Source organism: Bacillus rossius, chromosome 1 (genome assembly GCF_032445375.1).
Source record: "Bacillus rossius redtenbacheri isolate Brsri chromosome 1, Brsri_v3, whole genome shotgun sequence".
Classification (NCBI taxonomy): Eukaryota; Metazoa; Arthropoda; class Insecta; order Phasmatodea; family Bacillidae; genus Bacillus; species Bacillus rossius.
Window position 1 is genome coordinate 224866493 of NC_086330.1, and position 25956 is coordinate 224892448.

The window sequence follows — 25956 nt, forward strand, 5'->3', positions numbered from 1 at the left end:
GACAAATTTCTATGAGTTCGACTCGAACTCGACTCGAAGATAAATTTCAGTGTTTAACTCGAACTCAGCTCTATGCTGAAATAGGGTGACTCGACCCATCACTAAGAATTATCTTTTGCAATTAATTTGAGGGGGAAAAATAAGTTTTATGGTTGTTTCAGATCTATTTTGATTGTTTGGCAGAACTATGTTTTACTCAAATTGCGGCTCAGATTGGTATTCCAGTATCAACGCTAAATACAGTTTTTTACAGTTAAAGGACATTCTTCACAGGGTTCGTACGGTCCTGGAATGTCCTGGAACTTTTACCATGTCCTTAAAAGTTCTTGAAAAGTCCTTGAATTCAATCCAGTCCTTGGAAAGTCCTTGAATTTTCAAGTAACATAATATTCCAGTTAGTTTCCCATAGTTAAAATCCTAGTTTAGGAATACAAAACCATAATTTGTTTCTTATTTCTAGAATATAATTTGCTTGACGTGAACAGACGATAACCGAGTGAATTTTCGTAAAAAAAAAAAAAAATGGATTTGGGAATTTCTCGTGTTCTATTGGCAACGACATTTATCGGTTATGGTGCGTAATAATGCTTTGCGTAACTGTGTTATTGGATATAGTTTGGTACACAAGAGTAAATGTGGTATCGCGTGGTAGTTGTGGTATCGATTTTTAAAATATGCAGGATAAATATGGTATAGTATGGTAAATGTGGTACAAACAAAAGAAGTTAGATGCAAGATGGTGGTTTTGCTTTGTACTTTGGGATCCCTTGTACTTTTTCCGGATTTACATGCTTCTGTAATTGTATGGCATTGTCGGAGTGATTGGAAAGGGAAAAGTTTTATTTCTAGAAATGTTTTAATATTAGTTCCGACTTCGTTTTTAGTTTATACTTCCTACGAGTTGCGAAAAGATTTTTTTGCCGGCTTTGATATTTGCATCAAATAGCCTATTTGTTTGCATTTTGATTTAATTTTTGCGGCTGTCGTATGTAAAAATTACATTTTTTCACACTTTCTCTTATTATTTTCCTTCAACGTGTTTGATAGTGCTTTTGGTGTTTTTATGTACCTATGCAACTTGAGAGATACTGTTAACATGTTTTCTCAAAATGCCTGGAAACTGTACTTTTAACGATTTGTGGTTACGTAACCCAAAATTCAGTAAATGGCTACAAAAAACGACTGACAGAAATAAAGCCAAATGTGTTTTATGTAGTAGTGTTTTCGATATCAGTAACATGGGTGTATCGGCGTTAACGAGTCATATGGGTGGGAAGAAACATGTCGCTCTGGCAAGTGAGAAGCCAAAACTTGGAATACAAGTATATCTCGGTGGTAAACAGCCTTCACAAGATGGCCAATCTACAAGTTTAGCAGTCGTGAAACCAGATATCCAGAATTCTCAAGATCAGCAGGTAGGCCTGATTAGTTCTTTTATTACTGGCCAGGACACTTTAAAAGCAGAAATTCTGTGGGCCCTTAAAGTATGCAGTAACCATTTTTCATACAAGTCCTGTGAGGATATTGGGCCCTTGTTCAGACAAATGTTTCCTGATAGCAGTGTTGCCAAAGGCTTTTCGTTGGGAGAAACAAAGTGTGCCTATATGTGTTGTTTTGGGATAGCACCTTATTTTAGGTCCTTACTCATGGAAAAAATTCGAAAGGAAGATTTGTATGTTCTGCTTTTTGACGAGAGTGTTAACCGAAAACTTCATCAGAAGCAATTGGATTACCATATTAGATATTGGGATACCGACAAAGTCGTCTCATGCTATATGCACTCTAGTTTCTTGGGAAATGCAACTGCAGAAGACATGTTTAGTTCGTATGAAAAACTCAGTTCTGAAATTTTTCTTCCCAGCATGCCTTTACTGCAGCTCTCCATGGATGGTCCAAATGTCAATTGGAAATTTTACGACATGGTTTGTGATCAACTGAAGGAAGACACAAATAAAACAGTGATACAAACTGGCAGTTGTGGGTTACACATACTTCATGGTGCATTTAAGTATGGATCAGTTTCATCTACCTGGGATGTGGAGAGAATTTTGTCAAGTATGTATTATCTTTTTAAGGACTCTCCAGCTAGGAGGGAAGATTATGTGAATGTGACCAGTAGTACTCTTTTTCCTTTAAAATTTTGTGCTGTTAGGTGGATAGAGAATTCGATAGTTGCAGCTCGTGCTATTGAAATGTGGCCTCATATGCTCAAGTATGTAAAGTCTGTAACAGACAAAAATGTTCCCAACCCCAACACCAAATCTTTCATGGCCATCAAAGAAGCGGCAGCTGACCCACTCACGCCTGTAAAACTGCTAGTATTTCAGTCAATTGCCAAAGAAGTGGAACCATTTTTGATAGCATATCAAACTGATAAGCCAGTTCTGCCATTTTTAGGGAAAGATATGTTGAAATTGCTGCGAAGCCTAATGGAAAGGTTTATCAAAGATGATATTATGAAGAATGCAAATTCTTGTGGCAAACTTGTCAGAGTTGAAGTTGCAAAGAAAGAAAACCATTTGCCAGCAACCAAAGTCTGTTTAGGATTTGCTGCAGGAAATAGAGTAAAAGATTTGGTTCACAAGAATGTAAGCAAGGATCGTGACATTATACAGTTACGAATGGAATGTCGTGATTTTCTCTTGGAAATTGTGAAAAAGTTGTTGAACAAGTGTCCTTTACAATATTCTCTTGTTAGGAACCTCAGTTGTTTGGACCCTAGAGAAATGAATGACCAAAAAGTTTGCACTACCCGGTTTTCATTAGTATTGAAAATTTTGGTAGATGCAGGGCGAGTTGAAGAAACAGACTGCGATGCATTACTTTCAGCTTACAAAGATTTTATTCTGGAGTTTGGTTCGTCATCACAGTTTCGAAATTTCAAACCTGAAGCTGACCGTTTGGATTCATTGTTATTTGGTAGTGCAAACTAGTTCCAACTACGTAGGATTATGGTGTGTGATGAAAATGCTGCTGATTTTGTCACATGGACAAGCCTCTGTTGAGAGAGGTTTCTCAGTTAACAGGCAAATTGAAGTAGAAAACATGCATGACCGTACAGTAATTTCGCAGAGAATCATTTGTCAGCATGTTACATCTGTTGGTGGTGTCTCAAATGTAAACATTACAAATGATCTGATAGCTTCAGCAGCAAGCGCACGCCAAAAATGGCAAAGCTTTTTGGAAGAGAAAAGGCGCAAGAAAGAAACAGAACAGCAGAAGTTAAAACGAAAAAATATCACAGATGAAATAGATGAACTCAAGACCAAGAAACAAAGAATCGAAGCAGATATTTGTGAACTCACAAAATCAGCTGATAGGTTCTCTGAACAGGCGGAAGCAACCGGTAGTTTAACCATGGTGTCAAAGTCCAACAGCCTTCGAAGAACAGCCAAAGAAAAATCTGCATCCCTTGCTGAAGTAAACAGACAGTTATGTGAGAAGTTAGAAGAATATAAAAATCACTAAGGTATTGTGTGAATGTTACGTAGGTTTTTAGGTAGGGATTAAATTTAGTAGAAAAACATACTTAACATACTAAAAATACAAAAGCAGAAATAGAAATGTTGCGAAACTAAACTGAATTTGACTTACTTAAGTAAAAATTTGATGTAGCTAATATAATTTATTTTTACTGTGGTCCTTGAAAAATTATTGTACAGTCCTTGAAAAGTCCTTGAAAGTTAATTGTAAGTTCCTGTAAGAACCCTGTCTTCAGCAATGTGCCACTGAGCAGGTAGGCAGAAAAAAAAAATCAAAACTGCGAAATATGAAAAAGTTAAGAGTGTACTAATGGAATGGTTTTGACAAAAACATGCCCTTAACATTCCTGTTGATGGCCCGATATTAAGAAAGAAGGCTGAAGAAATTGCACTGAAACTAAATGTAGAGTTCACTCCGTCCAATGGCTGGATAGACAGGTTCAAGAAACGCTGTGGGCTTGTCTACAAAAAAGTAAGTGGGGAATCCAAGAGTGTCGACATGGAGGAAGTTGAAGCCTGGAAAAGCACAATTTTTCCAGGATTACTGTCGAAATATAAACCACAGGATATCTTCAATGTAGATGAATGTGGCTTATTCTATAATATGCTCCCTGACCGTACCTATACTTTCAAAGGAGAGAATTGCAGTGGTGCTAAGGTAAATAAGGAGCGAATTACTGTTCTTGTGGGCGCAAACATGGATGGTACTGAAAAGTTGCCACTTCTTGTTGTGGGCAAAGCAAAACAACCCAGATGTTTTAAAAATGTCAAGACCCTTCCATGCACTTACCGCAATAACAAGGCTGCATGAATGACTGGTGAGATATTTCGTGATTTTTTGATTTGCCTTGACATACTAATGGCAGTGAAAAACAGGAAGATTCTTCTGTTCATTGACCATTGCTCTGCTCATCCAAAGGATGTGGAACATTTGCAAGTAGAGTTTCTTCCTGCAAACACTGCAGCTGTATTGCAACCAATGGACCAAGGCATCATAAAGGTCTTAAAACAGAAATTCTGAAGTAGTCTTGTTTTGAGGTTGCTACAAAGGCTTGAAACCAGCCAGCAAAGGTACAAGTTGTATCTACTGGATGCCACCTCAATGCTGGCCATGGTATGGCACTTAGTGACCATAGAAACAATAGCCAATTGTTTTAAGAAGGCTGGGTTCACAACTGAATCAACATCATGTGAGCAGGATGTAGGTGGTGGTGATGAAATTGATGACACATGGTCAAGACTTCAGGAAAAACTTGTCATCACCACCAGTTTCAATGAATTTGTCACAGCAGATGATGTTTTACCACCCTGCGGCAAGCAAGATCTGGGCAAACTTTGTGCTGAAGCCCAGTCAGTCGATGAACAAGAAGAAGAAGAAGAAGAGGATGAATCTGCTGCAGATGAATGGAAGCCCCTTCCAACATGTCGGGAAGCCATGCAGTTCTTGGACAATTTTAATCTCTTTTTAAGAGGAACACCTGATGTTCCTGAGTCAGTCGTGAGGAACTTGTGGAAGCTACAAAAGTTCACCTCCAATTTGTGTGAAAAAAAACTCAAAACAAAAAACCATCACTGAATTTTTTCACAAGAAATAAGCTGTGAACAAACTGTTTATTGCCGTTGATTTTTTTTATTATCATAACTATTTTAACACATGAAATCTAAATTTTTTTTACTTACACTTTTAATAATTTTCCTGCTTAAGAAGCACATTTTGTTTGGTTTTTCCAATATTTTCTTAAGAGGGTTTTACTGTAATTACTAATTAGGTTTCAAATATATAAACCTGAGGTTCATTTTGTAACGGTTCATTACATACAAAAATAAACAGATGTTCAACGCCGATTGTAATTTTGTTGTTTTTATTTTTTCATATAGAATGCACAGACGAATTCAAACACTTTCAATACTTTGCTCACTCATTCCAGTCGTACATTCGCCTGTCGAGAAATGCTCGCAGCCCGGGCAATGAAAATTAATAAAAAATATAACTTCGCTTAAATCTTTCAGTATCCGAAATCTGTAATTATACAAAAATCAGTATGGCCTCAAATACGACCGCACCTGGTGAAAAACCGCGAGCCGCCGAAACGCGGCCTCGCCTGGCAGCGATCGCCCGACGACTACTGATGAACTCATGACACGTCTCCTCCACGCAGGGAGTAGATGTCACATGACCTCACCAACCAATCACACGCACGCTTCATTCGCACTTACAGATACAAGCCAATAGGAACACAGCACACATATTGAAAACAGTTTTCTCTCCATAGAGCCAGGGACTTTACACTTTCCTTCTCACTCCCACACCGTGAGACAGCAGTTATCACACATTTCCCACGACCAGTGGGGAATCCCAGCTTTTATCTCGGTTAGTGGGGAAGCACTGTTTCTTTCTCACTCACACTTACAGACCTTTCATGTCTCTCTTTCTAACCATCACACCAGCCCAGACACAGTCCCGTGATCTATAATTATATTGCAACACGTTAATGATAATTAAGAACAGGAATCATAATACAAATTACTCGACAAAATTCAGCTTATTGAGAAAAACCTGAAAAAGTAGGCCTAAACAGGCAAAATTCTAGTACAGCGACTTCTTTGTGAATAATTACATAAAAAAAATACTGATGATTAAAAATGTCTGTTAAAATACAAGGTACATTCTTAAAACACATCGCACGTGCAAATAACATATATTAATATTCATAATGTCTGATTATACTGTTTCATAACATATACACCACTCAAAAAACATTGACTTATTACTGCTTACATATACAAAAAAGAAGTTTAAAAGAAATATATTTAGGTAGGAGGGCAGGGTCTTGCAACGTTACGATTTAATCACTAATTCAGGAACATAGCATAAACCAAAAAATCTTGTTTTTCTGGAAATGGATAGGATTTCATGGTAATTTGTGGTTTACAAAAATTTTCTGGATCAATATGTAGAGTATAAAGTATCTGAAAAAATAAGGTAAATAGGAATGCTAAAGAAACATTGTTTGTTTGTTGTAAATATTTTGACAAAATTTTACATTTAATTATTGTAGCTGACTTAAAACTAACCAACTTTTCACTTCAGTTGGTAAATATTGTTCTTAATTTGAATTAAATTACAAATTTTGTAATATTTGTCATATTTTTAAGATGTACTTCTTTTAGTACCTACTGTTGGTTTTTTTTTTTTTTTTTTTTCCCTCTTTTACATTGTATTTTGCAGTTGGTTAGGTTACGTTAGCTTCATTATAGTAAGTGATTCATATCAAAATGTAATCGCATTTGCAATCCAAAACCTCCCACACACGCGCGTGCGCGCACCTTTTTTTTTTTTTTTTCTTAAGATAACTCAAATGTTTCACTACTTACAAAATGAGGATTCATTTCCAAAAACCCACATAAATTTTAATGGATCTCAATTTTGCATAAAAACAATGATAAATGTTTGCATTTTTGATTTTAAAACCATTTTTAACCATGTTATTTCATACTGACATTTCAATATGTTCTCGGAAGAAATTTGGTTTAAAAAAAAAGTCAAACTATGAGCACTTCACACATATGTATTGTAACAAAAATTTCAAATAAACAATGGTAATGTACAACTTCATAAGTATCAGTCTTGTTTGAATCTGGGTATGAAACAAAAATGTTTGTCATTTTTAATTAAATTTAGTTTTGTCTGACATAAAAATTTATGAATAAAAACCCATTTGTTGCATAATTATAATAACTACTGGATTTTAGCTAATCACGCTCAAACTGAAGCTGTGGGTATAAGTGTGTGTGTGTGTGTGTGTGTGTGTAGACAGAGAGAGAAAGAGTTATTTGTATTTGTAGACAGCTGAATATGATTTTAAGTTAAAAGTAGCTGTATTTATTAGTAACACTTTGAAGATTACAGTTCTTCAGAATGAAATGTAAAACTTAACCAGAGTAATAAGTCAGTTTTTGTAATTACTTGGGGAAGAAAATTGGTGTTGAGGAAAATATGAGTTATTGAAGTGTTTACTCTTCTTTGTAACAAAGGAGTAATGCTAATGTGGTGTGTTGCAGGATGTTCATCTTCGAGAAGATAGAAGGCACAGACAGCACCTTCCATGAGTTTGAGATCACGGGATCGACGTACGAGCCCATCGGGGACGTGTTCTTGCGCGGCCAGAAGGTAAAGGGCGGGGACTTCGAAGGCCTCCAAGAGATATCCACCATCGGCATCATGTGCAACGACTCTGCCATCGACTTCAACGAGTTCAAGCAGGCGTTCGAGAAGGTGGGGGAGTCGACGGAGACTGCGCTCATCGTGCTGGCGGAGAAGATCAACCCGTTTGGCGTGAGCAAGGCAGGGCTGGACCGGCGTAGTGCTGCCATTGCAGTGCGCAATGACATGGAGACCAAGTGGAAGAAGGAGTTCACGCTGGAGTTCTCACGTGATCGCAAGTCCATGTCGTCGTACTGCGTGCCACTCAAGCCCACGCGCCTGGGTACGGGCCCTAAACTGTTCGTGAAGGGCGCACCAGAGGGCGTGCTGGACCGCTGCACGCACGCTCGTGTCGGCACCACTAAGGTACTGCACATTCCTTGGTTAAGAGTCTTTGCCCTGTAGTTTTACAAGCAAACTAATGAAACTATTAGTCTGCAATCATGTAATTTTGGCCAAAAAAAGTTAAATGTATATTTATTATGTATTGAGAAGTAGTATTTTATTATTTGAATGATCAAGCAAATGAAATTGAATTAAATAAAACCCTGAAATGATAATATAGTTCAGTAGACTTATGTTAGTCCGATATCCAACAGTCAGGAATGGCCAGTGGTCCAACATCAGAATGAAAAGTACCTATATTATTATTTAAGGTTGAAAATACTTTCACATTAAGCACATAAGTGGTATTCAGAAGCACTCTGTATGGCCCAAGGTTAATTTAACTGAAGTGATCAGCCCACTTTGTTTCTTTGCAGAACTCTGCAGTCGACAGAAAATTCAGTTTTGGCCTGTATTGGTGTTGGAATGTTTATCCTTATGTTCCTGCTTAACAATACCGTATTTACTGGAATAAGCTACAGCCTCGAAAAAGCCTCGCACCCTTAATATTTATAAAATAACAAATAAAAATGGTAGTTTATAATAATCCTCACATCAAAATTTTAAAATCAATCTTCTAAAAACAGTACTTGAGACCATATTTCAAGTTTCTACCGTATTGGTCCGAAAACAGGCCAACCTCGAAAATAGGTCGACCCCTTCTACAGCACACTCAAAATCAGGGAAAAATAAATTTTAACTAACTAAAATGATTATCAGCAGCATATTACCACAGTAACACTTTAACTAAGTTAGTATTTATTGAACTGACAAAATGTGTTATTCTTACTTACCAAAATATTTGAGAGTTCATATTTACATAGGCATAGGCCTGTGTTTCCATTTCTTCACATTCTTTTGTAGTGGTGCCAACATTTTATACGGCAATGGCTACATTTTCTAAGTTCATAGAAATTGTGACGTAAAAACATTTACCGGTACGTTTAATTTTGATGTAAAAAACCCAAAATGGTTTCATGTAAAACGTGTATAAATCAACCATAAAACAGCCAATATTGCAAATATGTTTTATTGTTCTTGTTACTGTTGGTATGTACCGGTATTTGTTTATTCGTGTCGCAACTACAAGTTGCCAACACTGGTGCCATTAACCTATTTTGATTTTCCTGTGGTAGAAAAGTAAATAAAGCATACTACGGTAAATAACCTTACGGAAAAATTGCTGTTTTTACTAATTGTTTACTGTAAATATCACATTTTACAAGCAAATAAAATTACCGCAGCCTGTTAAATACAGTTCAAAAATAACCAGACTGACCTTTTAAAAGCTATGTGCTACAAGTGACCACATCTGTGTACTTAACTTAAAATATGATACGTTATTGGGGTTAAGTGTGTTTACTTAATTTCTAAGTTGGAAAAATTACTAATTCCACGTAAGTACGGCGTAATTTTAGGTCAATGAATTGTATATCTGATAACATTTTTATGCCATAAATGATTCTCCTTGAAATGTATGTGTTTATTTATACTATTTTGGCTAGTGCCCCATTATAGGCCGACTCTAGATTTCAAGGTTGACAAAACTGACAAAAAATGTCTGCCTATTTTCGGACCAATACGGTATTTAATGTTTATTTTTGAATTATGTTATAATCCAAATTAATTAATTGCCTTTAATGTTCAGTAAAAATTGTATCATTGTCAGTACCAATGTTGATTTTTAGCAGTTTTTTCAGCATTTTATTTTCCACAGTAGTACTATTAAATATATCAATATGTATTTCCATTTAAAAATATTTTTTAAATACAATTAACTAAAGATATCTGGCAGTTAATATTTTTTTCATGGCATAACTGTGAATTATTGTCATGTAAAATGGCTACGGACCACAGGCGATTTATTTACTTCAGTGAAACATCATTAACATCTCTGTTAGGACTCAATGAAATCAGTGCTACGTTATAAATATAAACAACATCATCCGAGAACTGCTCAAGAAGCACGTGCAACAAATTCTCACCTCTTTTTTTATTATTATTATTATTAAACCTTTGACCCACATGTAAGGTTCCATTAAAATACAGCAGGTTAACTAACTTTGGAGTTTGACAAAACTGGTACTATGCAGCATTACACATACTACGTTTTACAAAAAATTGTGCATAGTTTATTCGATATTTGCATCCACTCACCATTTTACAAATTTATTTGCTCTACAACTGAGCATTTAGAGATTGCAGGTTTCACCACTTCATAATCTTGCATTTTCAGTAGTCCAGCTGTGCAAAGTACCGACCATACCGGATTATGGGAAGTGTACTGTATATTAAAATAAGTACGTACACTGATTCCCTTTGTCATGCCTATACAGTAAATTCCCTTTATAAAGTACTTTAGGGGACCAAAAATATGATACTACTTTATAGAGGAGTACTTTATAGAGGAGTTACCCTAAACCAAAAAAATGTCGCTACCCGCACATGTTTACAGTTTTTTTTTTTTCATTTTCTAATTAAAACGTATGTATGTGGTCTTACACGCCTTGTTTTTATCAATAATGTGATTTACTTACTTAAAAAAATAAAGTAATGCAAAATATTAGTAAAACATAGTTAATATAATTTAAATACATAGGTAACCTTAAATATACATACATAGTAGGCTTACCTCTTTTTGCAGTGGAAGTAATAGCCATTCATACAGTGCATCAGAGATGTTTTTAAATGTTCATTTCATAGGCCCTACAATACAGTATTATTTCCATATCTTCCATATTTTCTCCACTTTGAAAACATTAATTACAAAAATTTGGGCACTGACATAAGTTACCGGTAAATAAAACTAACAAAATAATTATGTACTAATAATAAAAACTATGTTCAACTTTACAATGTACACTTAGTTAGACCTACAATGTTTGCATGAAATTCAGAATGGTAGATTGGACTTTTCGCTGTGAAATATCTTTCATTACCACACACTCAACTTTCCTGAAAAGTTCCATGTTTGCTTCTGGCACTTCAGATGTCAAAAACATTCTGTGGAGAACATCCAGAGCATTGGTTGCTTCTTGCTTTGTAGGACGTTTTATCTCCTGTTCCGCATCATCCTCCAGCAGGTCTTCAGTACTACCAGCAGAAGCAGAAATGTCGTCGTTGTGTTCTTGGCAAGTCTCCAGAGCTGTGTCTACTTCAACATAGTCAGCAAATGTTGCTTCTTGCACCTGCAGATTTACTGTGACTTTAGACCATTCAAGTATATCTTCTTCTTGGCACTGGACATCAGCTTCCAGAGATGCATCTGTAGAGTTGTCAGTGCTGAAACCTGCCCTCTTGAAGCATTTTGCAATTGAAACAGGAGGGATTTTGTCCCACACCAAACAAAGTCTTTCCATGGAATTTAAAATGTTCCACTTCAATTTTGAAACATCTTTCTGGTGTTCCATCTGCCAACATAGAAACTGCACTAGTTGCCTCCTGTACAAGCGTTTTACTTGAGAAATTACACCCTGGTCTAAAGGCTGTAATTTGCTTGTGCAGTTAGGTGGAAAAAAAACTATCTTTACATTCTGTAACTCGACACCAACTTTGTGTGCACTGCAAGAGTCCAGAAACAACAAAATCATCCTGTTGTATGCTCCCATTCTAGCATCCAACATTTGTAACCACTCCTTAAACAACACAGCAGTCATCCATGAATTTTTATTGTTTTTATAGGTGCAAGGTGTTTTTTTAATGTTCTTAAAACATCTAGGTTTTGCATATTTACCAATAACTAAAAGCTTCAATTTTTCAGAGCCATCAGAGTTAGTGCAGAAAAGTACAGTGTATCTTTCCTTACTGCGTTTCCCTCCATGGCAGGTTTCACCTTTGTGGCTTAAAGTACTGTCTGGCAAGAGATTATAAAAAAAGCCAGCTTCGTCGGCATTGAAAATGTCCTTATCAGCATAACCTGCTGTGAGAGAATGTAAATTCGTTTTCCAATTTTCTGTCACTGTGGTATCAACTGTTGCTTCTTCGCCACATATTTTAAGTGTACTTAGATTCCACCTTGCTTTAAATCGAGTAAGCCACCCACTTGAGGCTTGGAAATTATCCATTCCAAGCCTTAATGCCTCCATGCGTGCTTTCTTGCAGTATTGTGCCAGAAATTGGTATATTATTGGATCGTGCCTGAACAACCCAATCAAAAAGATTTTTGTCGAGGTCACTATCCACACATTTACTGTACCGTTGCCTCTTGTGGTGCAATTTTGCTGCATTCTCTTCTATCTTAGCTCTGTCTTTGATTATTGTAGACAGAGTTGTGGGCGCGATATTAAATTGTTTTGCCACATCACACTTCTTCTTGCAGTTGTCAACCGCTTTTAGAATCTCGAGTTTTGTTGCAATACTAATACCGACACGTTTTTTAGTACCGGTACTCATAGTGTGACCTACAAATCTTTAGTTGCGGCGGAAAGTTTCACTTGCCATTTTATCTAGTATATATTTAACAAAACTAACAATATATAATAGAAAGCGCGAGTTCTTTCAATGTGCAAGTGGAATTTAATTACAATTTCAGGGTATATTCCGTTTATACGTTATTACCGTTTAGGTTACGTTACGTCGCGAACAAAACACTGTTTAGATTAGCTACAAGATGCAGCATAGCCAACCTCGAGACGCTCGGTCACAGGCTGCAGTGTAGCCAGTAGGTACGATTAATAAAACACGTCATCGCTGCCGTAACCATTTGCTTATTCAACAACGATAATATGCATAATATAGTACATTCAACAATATTTAAAATTTGGCCCCGTGTCTTCGTTTGATGTTGATAAATTTGATTTGGCAGTCAGTTAACACGTAAATACGTAAGTTGAGTAATGTTTCGCGCTAAAATGAAATTTAGCCGCGCACTGTTTCCTGCACTGACGATATTTTTTTTTTTAGCCATGTTCATCAATAAACACGCTTGTAAAGCAATGTAAGCAACGTAATATGGCGTATAGCGAAGTAAAACGAGTGAATGCAATTATTCTACGTAGAAATACTACATAGAGAAATATTACATAAACTTTTTTTGTTCACACGAATAAAAATTGTACGTATTACCGAGTATTAATGATTCGCGCCAAGGAAAATTGTACGTTATATGATAATAATCCCTATGAATTATCATTGCCTTTCAAGGGACCGACGTGTTAATACTTTATACAGAATAGTACGTAAAGGAGGGGTACGTACTAAAGAGAATTTACTGTATATGCACAATTCAATATAATGTATAAAATTTTATTACCTTGTATTGCATGCATAAATCAATGAACATACACTAAACTCCCGATTATGCTCGTTAATTGGAACGTACCAATGCCCGGATAATTTAAATCCTGTAAAAAAAACCTAGGTAATTTGTTTCACTGCAAGTGCTGCCCTCAAATTTGGGTTGCACCTCATATTTGACTTCAGTAAAATTCTGAGCACATTAGGAAATAAACAATATATGTTTCCACGTGGTTTTTCTCCATCTGCGGGAGAGACAGCAGTCACCCACTCCTCCTCCCTCACTCCCCTCTACCCTCTCCCCCCCAGGTTTTATATTTTTCCACCCCTCTGCAACAAGTTATTTTTTCTTCTCAGTTCCTTGTCCTTAAATAAAATTAGCACACAAAGAAATTTGTGCTGGAGGAATAAATAAGTAGCTATTCAATACACCAATTCTATTAGGCATGCTTTTCACAGATCTAAACACTGGAAAGTTTCCATAAATCGATAATGGATGCAGCAATATGTGCGCAACTGTCGGAGTCGTGGCTGCAGTGATAATCATGAAATGTTGTATTTACAAGCATGGGAAATGAATAGCACAAAGAAACAATATTGTTGGCATCATGAAAACCCATTGTGATAGACATGATGAGATTGCCTTCATTTACGTTGTTAGTGCATGTCCTTTACAATGGTTGAACAGGTAAAGTTAATCAACACTGCTCAAGGTAACACCGCGCCAAACATGCCCACACAAATTATGGCTAGTTAGTTTTTAGATTTTTTCTCGTTCTTTCCTCCGGCGAATGCCAGTCAGTCTCGTCACTCACTGGGCCTGGGCCCAATGTGTGGACAGAAAGTTACATATGGCATGGGAACAAGACTGAGGAGCTAGAGACGTGAAGCAGCAGTCGAAGCATCCCCCTCTGGTTTAGTGAGTGACAAATAACTTTTCTTTAATTTCAGAATATAACAAGCTAATAATTACCCTACCATGGTTTATCGCATAATCGTCATACAATTTATACTAAAATCAAGTTTGAAAAGTATGAGGGCGATGATTATGTGAAAAAAGCATTTTTTTGTTAGGTAAAGTTATTCATATAAACAAAAACTATTCAAGGAAAGTACGTTCATTTAAAAATTTAGAGTATACTAAAGCATGCCAAACAATTTAAATTAATAAGTCATGCAACAAAAACATTTTGTTCGGCTTTAAATATAAAAACCAAAACTGTAATGCAAACGTGAGTCGAAGCGCATAACTATCGTAGTACACACCACGAGAAGGTGTGGGCTATCAAATGTAGTTAACTCGGTACTAGACAGACAGGGTGTCTACCGACCCTGGAAAACCTGGAAAAATCAGGGAATATTGTAATCAGGGAAAAATCAGGGAATTCTTGTTTGGTAGGTTGTAGTTGGCAATACGTTTTTTGTTTATTGATCATTTTGCATTGACGTAGCATCAAGTGTATATCCCCTCCCGTTTTTATTTTTGAATGGCAAATAACAGTTCCAACGTCCATTTTCTTTTGTTTACCATTGGATTCGGAAGTGGCATCAAATCACGAAATACAAACTGGTTCAAGCTGGTTTGTTATCCTGCTGACGTGATGTGCTGCAGCATGTGCTTCCCGCGCTCTGATAAGACCAAGTTGTTTCAGCTTACTTAACATCAGTGTTCTTGGGGCATACCACATCTCAGTGTTTACTGCAGGCATGTTTGGGAGCAGGTATCTATGGATGGCCTCAACGTAAACTGGGCATTTTTGTTAGCTTTGAAAATACATATATCAGAAACTTTTCGTGAAGATTCACCATCATTGCTAGAAATTGGTAGCTGTGGGCTTCATATGGTCCATGGTGCTTTCAAAACTGGAATTTCTGCTACACAATGGGACGTTGTTAGTTTTTAGAGGCACAGTTACTATTTGTTTAAGCATGTACCTGCAAGGAGGGCAGATTACATTAGAATAACTGGATCAGAGCTTTTACCAAGAAATTTTGTGCCATCAGATGGTTAGAAAATACTGCAGTTGCTGAGCGTTCCATGAAAACGTTACCCCATCTAAAGTAATTTGTTAGTGAAGTTTCTATTTCATCTGTCTCTTTCAATGTAGTGAAAAGTGCTCTTGAAGATAATCTTCTAGAAGTAAAATTGACATTCTTCCACTCTTTGGCATCAGAGCTGGAATTGTTTTTTACAATGTTCCAAAGTGAAGCACCCATGGCACCTTTTCTCTATGATTCACTGGTGGACAGTTTATTAGCTTTGGCAGGAAAGTTTGTGAAACCAGAGGTACTGAAGAGCTTTAGGTAGAAACGCAATGTATCTCGATTGCATGTAGATAACGAGGAAAGTCTGTTGACTGCTAACAATATCAAGTTGGGTTATGCAGTACGCCATGCCATCAAGAAAGAGAAAGTACCGGAAAAGTCTGTCCTGTTACTGAAAAATGATGTTAGGACTTGTCTAAAGGTTATGGTAAAAAAACTTCTAGACAAAAGTCCCCTAAAGTACAAACTTACCATGGGAATTTCCTGCTTATGTCCGTTTGTGGCTTTAAATTCGGGTGTGAGGAAACAGCGTGTGAAGTACAGTTTAGAATGTTGTCTTCAAAACAGGTGGCTATCAGGACAAGAAGCTGATAGCATTGAGCGATCATATGAGTTGGTATGTTCCTCGCAAGATACTGAAGCACTGTTTTCGTCTTTTTCTCGAGAAGACGGGCGCCTTGATCACTTGTGGATGCTCATTCTTAAGGCACTTACAGTAGCTGCCAAAACAGGCCTTCTAAAGTTTGTGAGGCTGGTATTGGTACTTTCCCATGGAAATGCATAATTGGAAAGAGGATTTTCAGTGAATTCTAATCTGCTGACTGAAAACATGCAGGAAGAAACACTGATTGCACAAAGACAAGTGTACGACTTTGTTGAACGTTCTGGAGGTGTAGAGCATGTTGATATCACCAAGTCCATGTTAGAGTATGTAAGAAATGATAGTTGTAGGCATAAGGAAGCCCTGCAAACAAAACAAAAAGAAAAGGAAGCTACAGACAAGAAGAAGGCAGAAAAAAGAATAGTTGAAGAGGAGATCAAGCCATTGCAGTTGGATTTGGCTCGTTCTGAAGCAAGTGCAATAGACTCAAAAGTAAGTGTGTGAAATATTTGTAGCAGCATGTTTTATTTGCCTTCAATTGAGTCACTTTGGCCACGTCTGGAAGAAGGTAATTTTTTTACTAATTTAAGTGAGTTGAAATACTTAATTTGAAACCCGTCAATGTACTGTTATGCAGTTTTTTCAGTTTCGTGGAATGTCGTAATTGTGTTAAAGAAAACCTGGAAAAATTAGTTTTAGACCTGGAAATCCTGGAAAAATTAGGGAATTTCATTTACTAGATCTGGTAGACACCCTGGACAGAGCACACGCATCGCATGCAATCAATGCACTATCTGTATCGGTATTCGACTACGTGTGTGAGCTCTATTTGGAAATCAACATAACCAAACAAGAAAGATGCCAACTAGCACTGGCTACATTTTTATAAGCGGTACATAACGGCGATGAAGACGAAAAGATAAAGGTTATAACGTTTGAACACGTCTTTAAAAGAAAATTTCAGGGACTGGAAGTAACGCGCTACTAGTAACGACGTTATTTGTAACAGTTACGTTTTTCGGTAACGATCGTGGTAACGCAATATATTAAGTTTTCAGTAACTGTAACTGTAACTGAATTACATTTTTCTGCCCTAAAGTAACGATAATTGTCGTTACTTCTTGCGTTACATTTTTTTAAATGTATTTCTTATTGAACGAACAACGATTTGTTGATTTTTTCAAACCCAGAACGAAAATCCCGACAAGCATATTATTTGCGATGGTATTGCTTGTACTTGTAAAACTGCTGTTGGCTAGCCTGCGCTCGTATTTTGTTTGTCATTTATTTAATATTTTTGACATGCGGGTTTACTGCTGTGCTGTTTAATTAATTAACCTACCTGTGCACATGCGTGAAAGCAATGACAGAATATAATGAAGCGAGAAGCCGAGAAAGCAGTCCAGAATTTTCGTTGCCGTGGCCTTCATATTCTAATTTTTTCGAAGTTCGGTCGAGTGATAAAAATAACCTTATTGTGAAGTGCTTGTGTGGTTCTACGAACAATTTTGTAGTGTGAACTAATTACTCAATGTAATTTAAGACCTATTTAAAAATTTTCAGTTTAAATAAACATATATCTTTACTAAACACAATACGTTTTATTAGCTTTTAATTATAACAATATTACGTATCACATTTTTAGTTTTTCACAAAGTAACTGTTAAAGTAACTTACAGTTACTTTTCTCAGAACTGTAACTGTAACTGGTTTATTTTCAGTAGTGAAACTTGTAGTTGTAACAGGGTTACATTTCCAGTGGAGTATTTGTAACTGTAACTGAGTTACTTTTTAAAAGTAACTTTCCGGTCCCTGGAAAATTTACATATCAGACAACTTCGTATTTCAGTTAATTAAATAATTAAGTGGTAACATCCGAATGCATATTAGATTTCATCTTTAAAATACATTGTTTTATATGGGAAAACTACCTGCCTAAAGCGCTTGGAATCTAAAGAGAAATTTATCTAAAGAAAAATTGTGCGATAATTATGCAATAAAACATGGTAAATTAAAGCATGCACAATCCAAAAATGGGATAATTTGGTTCTGGTTAATTGAGAGTTTACTGCATTACCTTATAACATAAGGATTTGTTTGTCATTACTAATAGTACTCTGATAATACATACATATTAAAAAGGGTTTTTTTTTTGTGGTTGGTATAACTGTTTTATATTCTTACTCAATTGCAATTAAACTTAAATATTTATTTTATTTATTAATTAATTAATTAATTAAGACATGTCTACCCACAGCATTAAGCCAAGTAGTAGACACCATTCATAAAAATATAAAATCAAACAAGGACAAAAAATTATTAAAACATAAAGTTGAAATAAATAAAACAAATAAAATCATTCATTAAATTAAGCAATAACTAGTAAGACCTAATTCATTACATTACAATACAATATAATACTAATTTTTTTATGTTTGATATTATTGATAGAGTGGAGCCAAATTGTTTGTCCCGAGAATGAGAGGCTTTGCTTTTTTACATTTCTGAGAGAACAAAGTAAACATGTTGGGTTCAAATTCTGTTTATATAATTTAAGATATATATATATATATATATATATATATATATATATATATATATATTAATTTTAATGTAGTGGCAGGGTTCATACACGTCCTTGAAAACCTGGAATTTCAAAAAACTATTTCCTGTACTGGAAATGTCCTGGAATTCGCAATTAATTGTAAATTGTCCTGGAAATGTTATCGTATCCTTGAAATTTTATTTAGCACACACTGTGTTACAGTAAAACACTTGATTAAATAACTTAAGTTTCCTTTAACTGAAGTAAATTCTCCATCCACGCAGCATGTATTGTAAACAAACATAATTTCATAGATAACATGTCGTGAAGTAGACTTTCATCTATAAACTAAAAAGGTGTAATACACGAACTTGCACTTTAAAGCTGTTTTTTTTTTTTTTTTTTTTCTGTGTTTTCACCAATGTGATTTTTTTTGTGGATTCTCGAGGTTAATGATCAAAATTAATATGAACATTATATATTAATACAGAGATACTAGTAAAAACATTTTTAAAGCCATTAAAATGAGGAAATTATTATTTACTTTTAGTCAGATCTGTACATAATTCTAACTTTTATATTAATTTGTAAGTAATACTCTTAGCAAAAAAAAATCACAGTTTCCTTCTTGTCACAAATCATAAAAATAATAAAAATATATTTACAGCTGCAAATCTTTCAAGTTGATATTTTCTTTGGGTGGAGGATGTTGTTTCAGAACGGGCTATTGCCATTTGGCCACAAGTTACAGCATTTGTCGATTCTTACAAAGGTAAACCCAAATCTGCTCTGTGTACCAAGTCTTTTCAGACTGTTCAGAAGGCTACTAAAGATCCACTGATGGTTGCCAAATTGTCTCTCTTTTCCTTTATTGGAAGTCAGATACAACCATACCTCAAGTGCTACCAGACTGATTCTCCCATGATTCCTTTCCAAGCTTCTGACACAATAGAATTGTTGTATGGACTAATGTCATTATTCTTAAAGATGGAAATTTTGGATAAGGCAAACAATGATGTAGATTTGTGTGCACTTGATCCTAATAGCAAGGATAACACAGTGTTTACGAAGAGTATCGAAACTGGTTTTGCAACAAGAAAACAATTGATTATGTGTGTTACACAAAAGAAAGTCTCAGACAAGGATGTTTTAGTGTTCAAGTCTGAATGTCTACAGTTATTGAAAGTATTGGTTAAAAGAATTCAAGATAAAAATCCATTGAAATATCCTGTAGTGAGATTTTCCAGGTGTCTTGACCCTAGAACTCAACTATGCAATGAAACTGAAACCACTGAAACATTTAAAAGGTTGCTTCAGCAGATTGAAAATAGAAAACTGTTCAGTACAGGTGTGTGTGATGCAACTTTACTACAGTTCAAGTTGTTCCTCAGAGAAGTGTCACCAGATCCTTCACAGTTTACAAACTTTGATAGAAATACTCAAAGTTTAGATTCTTTTTTTTTTTTTTTTGTAAATATTTCCTGGACAACAAACAGTATGCATATTTGTGGAAAGTATTTAAACTTATTTTGACTCTTGTCTCATGGCCAAGCATCTGTAGAACATGGTTTCTCTATCAACAGAGAAATGCTTGTGGAAAATTTAACAGAAAAAACTCTAGTAGCAATGAGGATTGTGTACGATGAATTTAAAGATAAAAAAGTAAGTGATGGTTTTTTCAGTAAAGAACTGTTGGCAAATGCTAGATCATCAATAATGCGCTATCAGCACTTCTTGGATGAACAGAAGAAAAAAACATCTAGAGAGGAAAGTAGTAGAAAGAGGTCACACATGTTAGAAACTGTCCAAGAACTGAGGAAGAAGAAGCTGCAGATTGAGAAATCAATTGATTCAATGAATAAAGAAGCTGATTCAATGGCATTACTTGCTGAGAAAAGAAATGATTTCACTCTTCTTTCAAAGTCCAACGCATACAGGAAAAAATCATGTGAATTGGCAGCCGAAGTCGCAAAGTTATGTGAAGAGATTGAAAAACTGTCTAAAATCTGTTAAAAAAAAGGTAATAATTGTTTTGTTGTAGTTTATAATCCTGGAAAAATATTGAAAAACAGCATTTTTATTATTATTAGTGTTTATCTTTGAATAGTGCTTGCCATTCTATCGATTACAACATAGTATCAAATAACAATTGTTATGTTTGAAAATCTGTGAAATGTCCTGGAATTGTCCTTGAAATTTTTTTTTTCAATTTGCGTATGAACCCTGAGTGGTAAATTATTTTGAATACCAATGTGCGATTTATTTAAAGATTGGGTTTTCAATGTAGGATTATAATAATTTAACCAATAAATGATTACATCTGTTAAGTAGTCATCTATTAAATTTATATTTTTGAGTTTATTAAAATCAGACCAGTCATGATCCTGGATGGCCTGGCTCACCAAATTTATGATTTCCATAAGAATAAGTTGTATTTTTTTATTGAAAGAAATATCAAGTTTAACATTGGTAAGTTAAGGATGAGTGAAGTGCGTCTTCTTTCACTAAGGGATCAATAGCTTTTAACACAGAACAATACTGCAAGTTAGTGAAGCAGAGGTCTATACCATAAATTGAATTAATTACGGCCTGAGCTTTGATTTTTATAGTTTTTTGAGAAATATTAAAAAGTATGCTTGTTAACCCAATCAACATCTGGGATAATAAAGTCACCAGTTATAAGAATATTGTCATGATAATTTGCAAGTTTATCAGTTAAACCCTCAAAAGAAGGAAGCATAACTTGAGAATAAGGTTTAAAGGGGAATATAAATGTGTCTAAGGGTTACAAAATTGATATTTGCAGTTTTAAATTTGACCGTGATTGCTTCTATACCTTTATAATTATAAGTGATCAGGAGTAGAAATGATTTTCATTTGTTTTGCGCCGAACTCGTGTTCGTCACAGTGAGCCTTCGGCTGTCTTCGACCTTCGTCGGCGTTAGTGTTGTGTTCCTACCCCCTCCTCTCTCCACATCCCGCTTTCCCCCCCCCCCCTGCCCACTCTAGTTTGCTGGTGACCCTCCCTCCTTCCCCTTCTTAGGAACTATTTTCTTTGCTTGCGGACTTATATCCCGCTTAAGTTATATAAGCTCGTGCCCACATGCCTCTACCATGACTTCACCTTAGTTTCTTGGATGAGCTGTTTGTCCTGTTTTCTCGGCCGGTCAATCATGGGTAAGTCGTAATTCAAGTTTGCAATGTGGCTTAGTGGCATATTGACTCGTGGTAGTTATTGTATTGTATACTGCTTAAATTAGTTTCGTAGCCACATTCTAAATTGAAGTTTGGTTTTGGGTCATTCCATGCCAAATCAACCAGAAAATAATAATTTTTGGCATCACCATCTCCGAATTAAAAAAAAACTTGGCGAATTAGCAGTAGGTGTGCAGAAAAGTGCATTAGCAAAGTTACAGCCCCCTGTGAATAATACTTTTTATACAGCAGGTTTGCCAACTTGTGGAAAAAGTGGAAATTTTGCTGTGCAACGTCCAATAAAAATATTTGTAACTTCCTTTGTAGTTGAGTGAGAACTTTGATGTAGGGCTCAATAGAAAGCTAGAAAAGTGTACTTTGAGATAAAAATAAGTTTTACGAATTTTAAAAGAAATTTGTTTCAATGTCATGTTCATGTAACCTGTGACCTTGAAAATTTTGAAAAATGTGAAAAAATTATATGTTATGAAGTGCATTATTGGCTATAAATGACATAAGTTTCATTTTGGGATGGATCTGGGAACATAAGCTACATCTCAAATACTGACTAGGGATGCAGTGGAAATGAGCCACTTTTGCACCCAATGTTCTTAGAGCAAGTTCACACAAGTGTATATAATCACGTCAGTCTTAGTGCAGCTTTGTCATTGATAAATATTTTGCAACAATGGAAAAGAATTACATAAAAACACAGTGCTGTAATCCGTTTAATATTCAGAGTCACAAAAGCAGCAGAAAACAATTGAGAAATGTTCTTCAGTGGATGATACAGAAACAACCACACCTGCAGACTGAACAGAAGGTATGTGATTCATGTCGGAAACAAATCTCATCAATAGCAAGTGCAAGTACTACACGGGAGGAAGAGTACAGTGAAAAGGAAAGCTCAACTGACAGTGATGAAGAGGAATCAAGCTTGGATGTAGTGTTGCACACATTTAATAACAGTCTACCAAGTATAGGGGAATCACCCATAAAAAAAGAAAAGTGAGAACAGCAAAATATGAAAGGAAAAAAGTAATGAAAATATTGTCTGCAATTCAAGAAAGAATATTTCAAATCCCTGTACCAGAAGTAGGAGTATCACAGGAAAAAAGTTGTGATGAAAATATATTAGAACAATTGAAGGAAAAGTTTGATGGGTGTACAGAAGATTTATGAAGGTGCAAATTTTGACTTTTTTACCTAAATATTGGAGTATTAGCAGAATACAGAAGGAATTCCCAACTGCAACGAACTACATGATACGAACATCAAAGAAGTTAGTGAAGGAAAGTGGAATAATGAAATCACCTAATCCAAAACCAGGGATAAATCTAGACTGCAGTGTCGTCAATATTGTTCAGATGTTTTATTCAAACGACAATGTAAGCAGAATGATGCCTGGTAAAAATGACTTTGTAACTATTCGAATTGGCGATACCAAAGAACACAAACAAAAGAGGCTCCTACAGGAGCATCCAAGTGTCAAAATTGGTTTCTCCAAATTTGCATTTCTACGGCCTAAATATGTGGTTTTGGCAGGATCTAGTGGGACACACACTATATGTGTCTGTAACACACCAAAATATGAAGTTGTTAATAGATGGCTGTAATTTGGCCAAACTCATTGAAAGAGAAAATCTGTTAACATAGCACCACTATGTGGCTCAAATGATGTGTAATCCTCCCCAAATTAAATGGTTTTTTCCATGAGAGTGCAGAATGGTCAGGCCCTGATAACATACGAAAATCACTGGAGACTACATTGGAGCAGAATTCAATTGAAACTGTAACATTTAAGCAGTGGGTTGCATCAAAAGTTTACACACTTGAAGTTCTTGTGAAGTCATCTGATGATTTCATAGAATTGTTCATTTCTAAATTATTAATATTAAAAACTCACTCTTTCATCACATACCAGCAAGATGTTGATGAGGTAGTTATTGTATGTGACTTTGCAGAAAATTATTCTTTCATTATGCAAGATGAAGTTCAGGGATTCCATTGGAACAATGCACAGGCTACAGTTCATCCATTTGCAATATACTACCGTGATGAGTCAACAGAGGAAATAATTTCTACCAACCTAACAATAATTTCTGATTGTCTCCAACATGATGTCATTGCAGTAAATACATCTTATTCCATTTTGAAAGAAAAAGTCACTTAATGTAAAATATATTACTTCTCTGATGGTTGTGCTGCTCAATACAAGAATAAAAGTAACTTCTCAAATTTGATGTATCATGTAAATGATTTTGGAGTTGGAGCTGAGTGGCACTTTTTTGCCACCTCTCATGGCAAGAATACATGTGATGGTCTAGAGGGAACACTGAAGCGACTGGCAGCCAGGGCAAGTCTGCAACGTCCTTAAACAGACCAAATTATGACCCCACTGCAACTGTTTGAATGGGCTGTAAGTAGTTTGCATAACATGAATTTTGCTTATGTCACTCAGGAAGAGGTAATGAATGAAAGAAAGGTGTTGTCTGAAAGATGTGCAAATGCTAAACCAATACCTGGAACTCAGAGCGTCATGCCTTCCTGCCTGTTTCATCTGAGGAAATAATTGTGAAGAGATTTTCTAGTGAAACTGAAGGTGAAACTCACTACATGAATAAAATTAAATGTACATTGTCTGTGAATGAAGTTAAAGGTTCTGTGACATGCATGTACGGAAGTGGGTGGTGGTTGGGATGTGTTCTGAAATTAGAAGAAAGTTCTCATGAAGTTCTTATTAGTTTCCTGCATCCACAAGGTCCCTCCCCATCTTATGTATATCCCCAGCATCCAGATGTTATGAAGATTTCAATTGAAGATGTGATCACAACTGTAGATCCAAGAACAGCAACAGGAAGGACATACGTTTTAACAGCCTTTGACACAAAGACCTCGGAAAGCCAATTAAATGAATCATGTATAGGAATTAATTCAGTGTTAAATCCACGAATGACTTAAAGCTACGCCATTTCTTTAATTGTGTTAATGCCTTACTAGAGTAGTTTTATTGAACATGACCTAATTCACAATGATCTAGTGTTTGATCCCCCAGATCCATCCCAAAATGAAACTTATGTCACTTATAGCCAATAATGCACTTCATAACATATAATTTTTTCACATTTTTCAAAAATACACTTTTCAAAATTTTCAAGGTCACAGGTTACATGAACATGACCGTGAAACAAATTTCTTTTAAAATTCGTAAAACTTATTTTTATCTCAAAGTACACTTTTCTAGCTTTCTATTGAGTCATACATCAAAGTTCTCACTCAACTACAAAGGAAGTTACAAATATTTTTATTGGACCTTGCACAGCAAAATTTCCACTTTTTCCACAAGTTGGCAAACCTGTTGTATATAAAGTATTATTCACAGGGGGCTGTAATTTTGATAATTCACTTTCCTGCACCTGTACTGTTAAAGCCCTAAGTTTCATTGAATTCGGTGATAGTGATGTCAACAGGTGTGTGAAAAGGCATGGAATGACCCTTTCACGAGTCTTATAGCTTTGTTTACCTGATTGTATTACCCATGATCGGCACCCGGATGACATGCTTCGCATATTATTGCCTTGTTTGTAGAACCCAGACATTAGGGTGTGTAGAAGCATTCATTATATTTTGTACCTTAACCACTTAACATGTTAACCCGATTTAACTCGGGTTATATAAAGTGGTAATATTATGCTAACCCAAGTATACTCGTGACAAAATTCACTTTGCTGTCCTTAGTTATGTATCCTGAATATTTTTGTCGTGTTTCTTCGCTCTTGTAGTTTACTTTTTTCCTGTGTAGATTGTGACACATATCGACTATCTGTGTACACTTCAAGCTTTGAAACGAGATGGCAGCTCTGTGCGCTTGCCGACACGCAAGATGATAAGCGTGTTCATGAAACGTTCGTAACTTACACCTGCTTGTTTACAAATATTTAGTTTATTATTTCCTTGACAGGGTGCAGTATCTATATAGATTTCATTACCTTACCGTGCACAGTGCAGTGATCAGAGACAATAGCAATGGTACTGTTTTTTTGCGAGTTTCGCGACACTCAAGTAGACAATTTCTTTCGTTGTCGTATGCGTATTTCATAAATAATTTTATGAATATTTAAACTGAATATTTTAATTTTAAATGAGTTTTGTCATGGATATTGCCATACATTTTGCAATGTTTTCTTTTGTATTCGGGTACAAATGTACTCTATTCATGTACATTATTTTCGTATTGGGACATTTTTATGTTTTTTTTCCAGAC

General features: G+C 35.6%; 1 protein-coding gene across 9 annotated transcripts in view; it reads left to right on the forward strand.

The window, feature by feature from the left end:
* LOC134527327 (calcium-transporting ATPase sarcoplasmic/endoplasmic reticulum type) overlaps positions 1 to 25956 on the forward strand; it is a 337718-nt gene that overhangs the window by 167112 nt on the left and 144650 nt on the right. For all 9 annotated transcript variants that reach the window (XR_010074164.1, XM_063359900.1, XM_063359894.1 and 6 more), the window contains exon 11: positions 7545 to 8052. Coding sequence is in view for 8 of the 9 variants with exons in the window: in XM_063359900.1 (XP_063215970.1) it covers positions 7545 to 8052 (508 nt within the window). In the remaining variant the exon portion in view is untranslated. The remainder of the gene's footprint in view (positions 1 to 7544; positions 8053 to 25956) is intronic.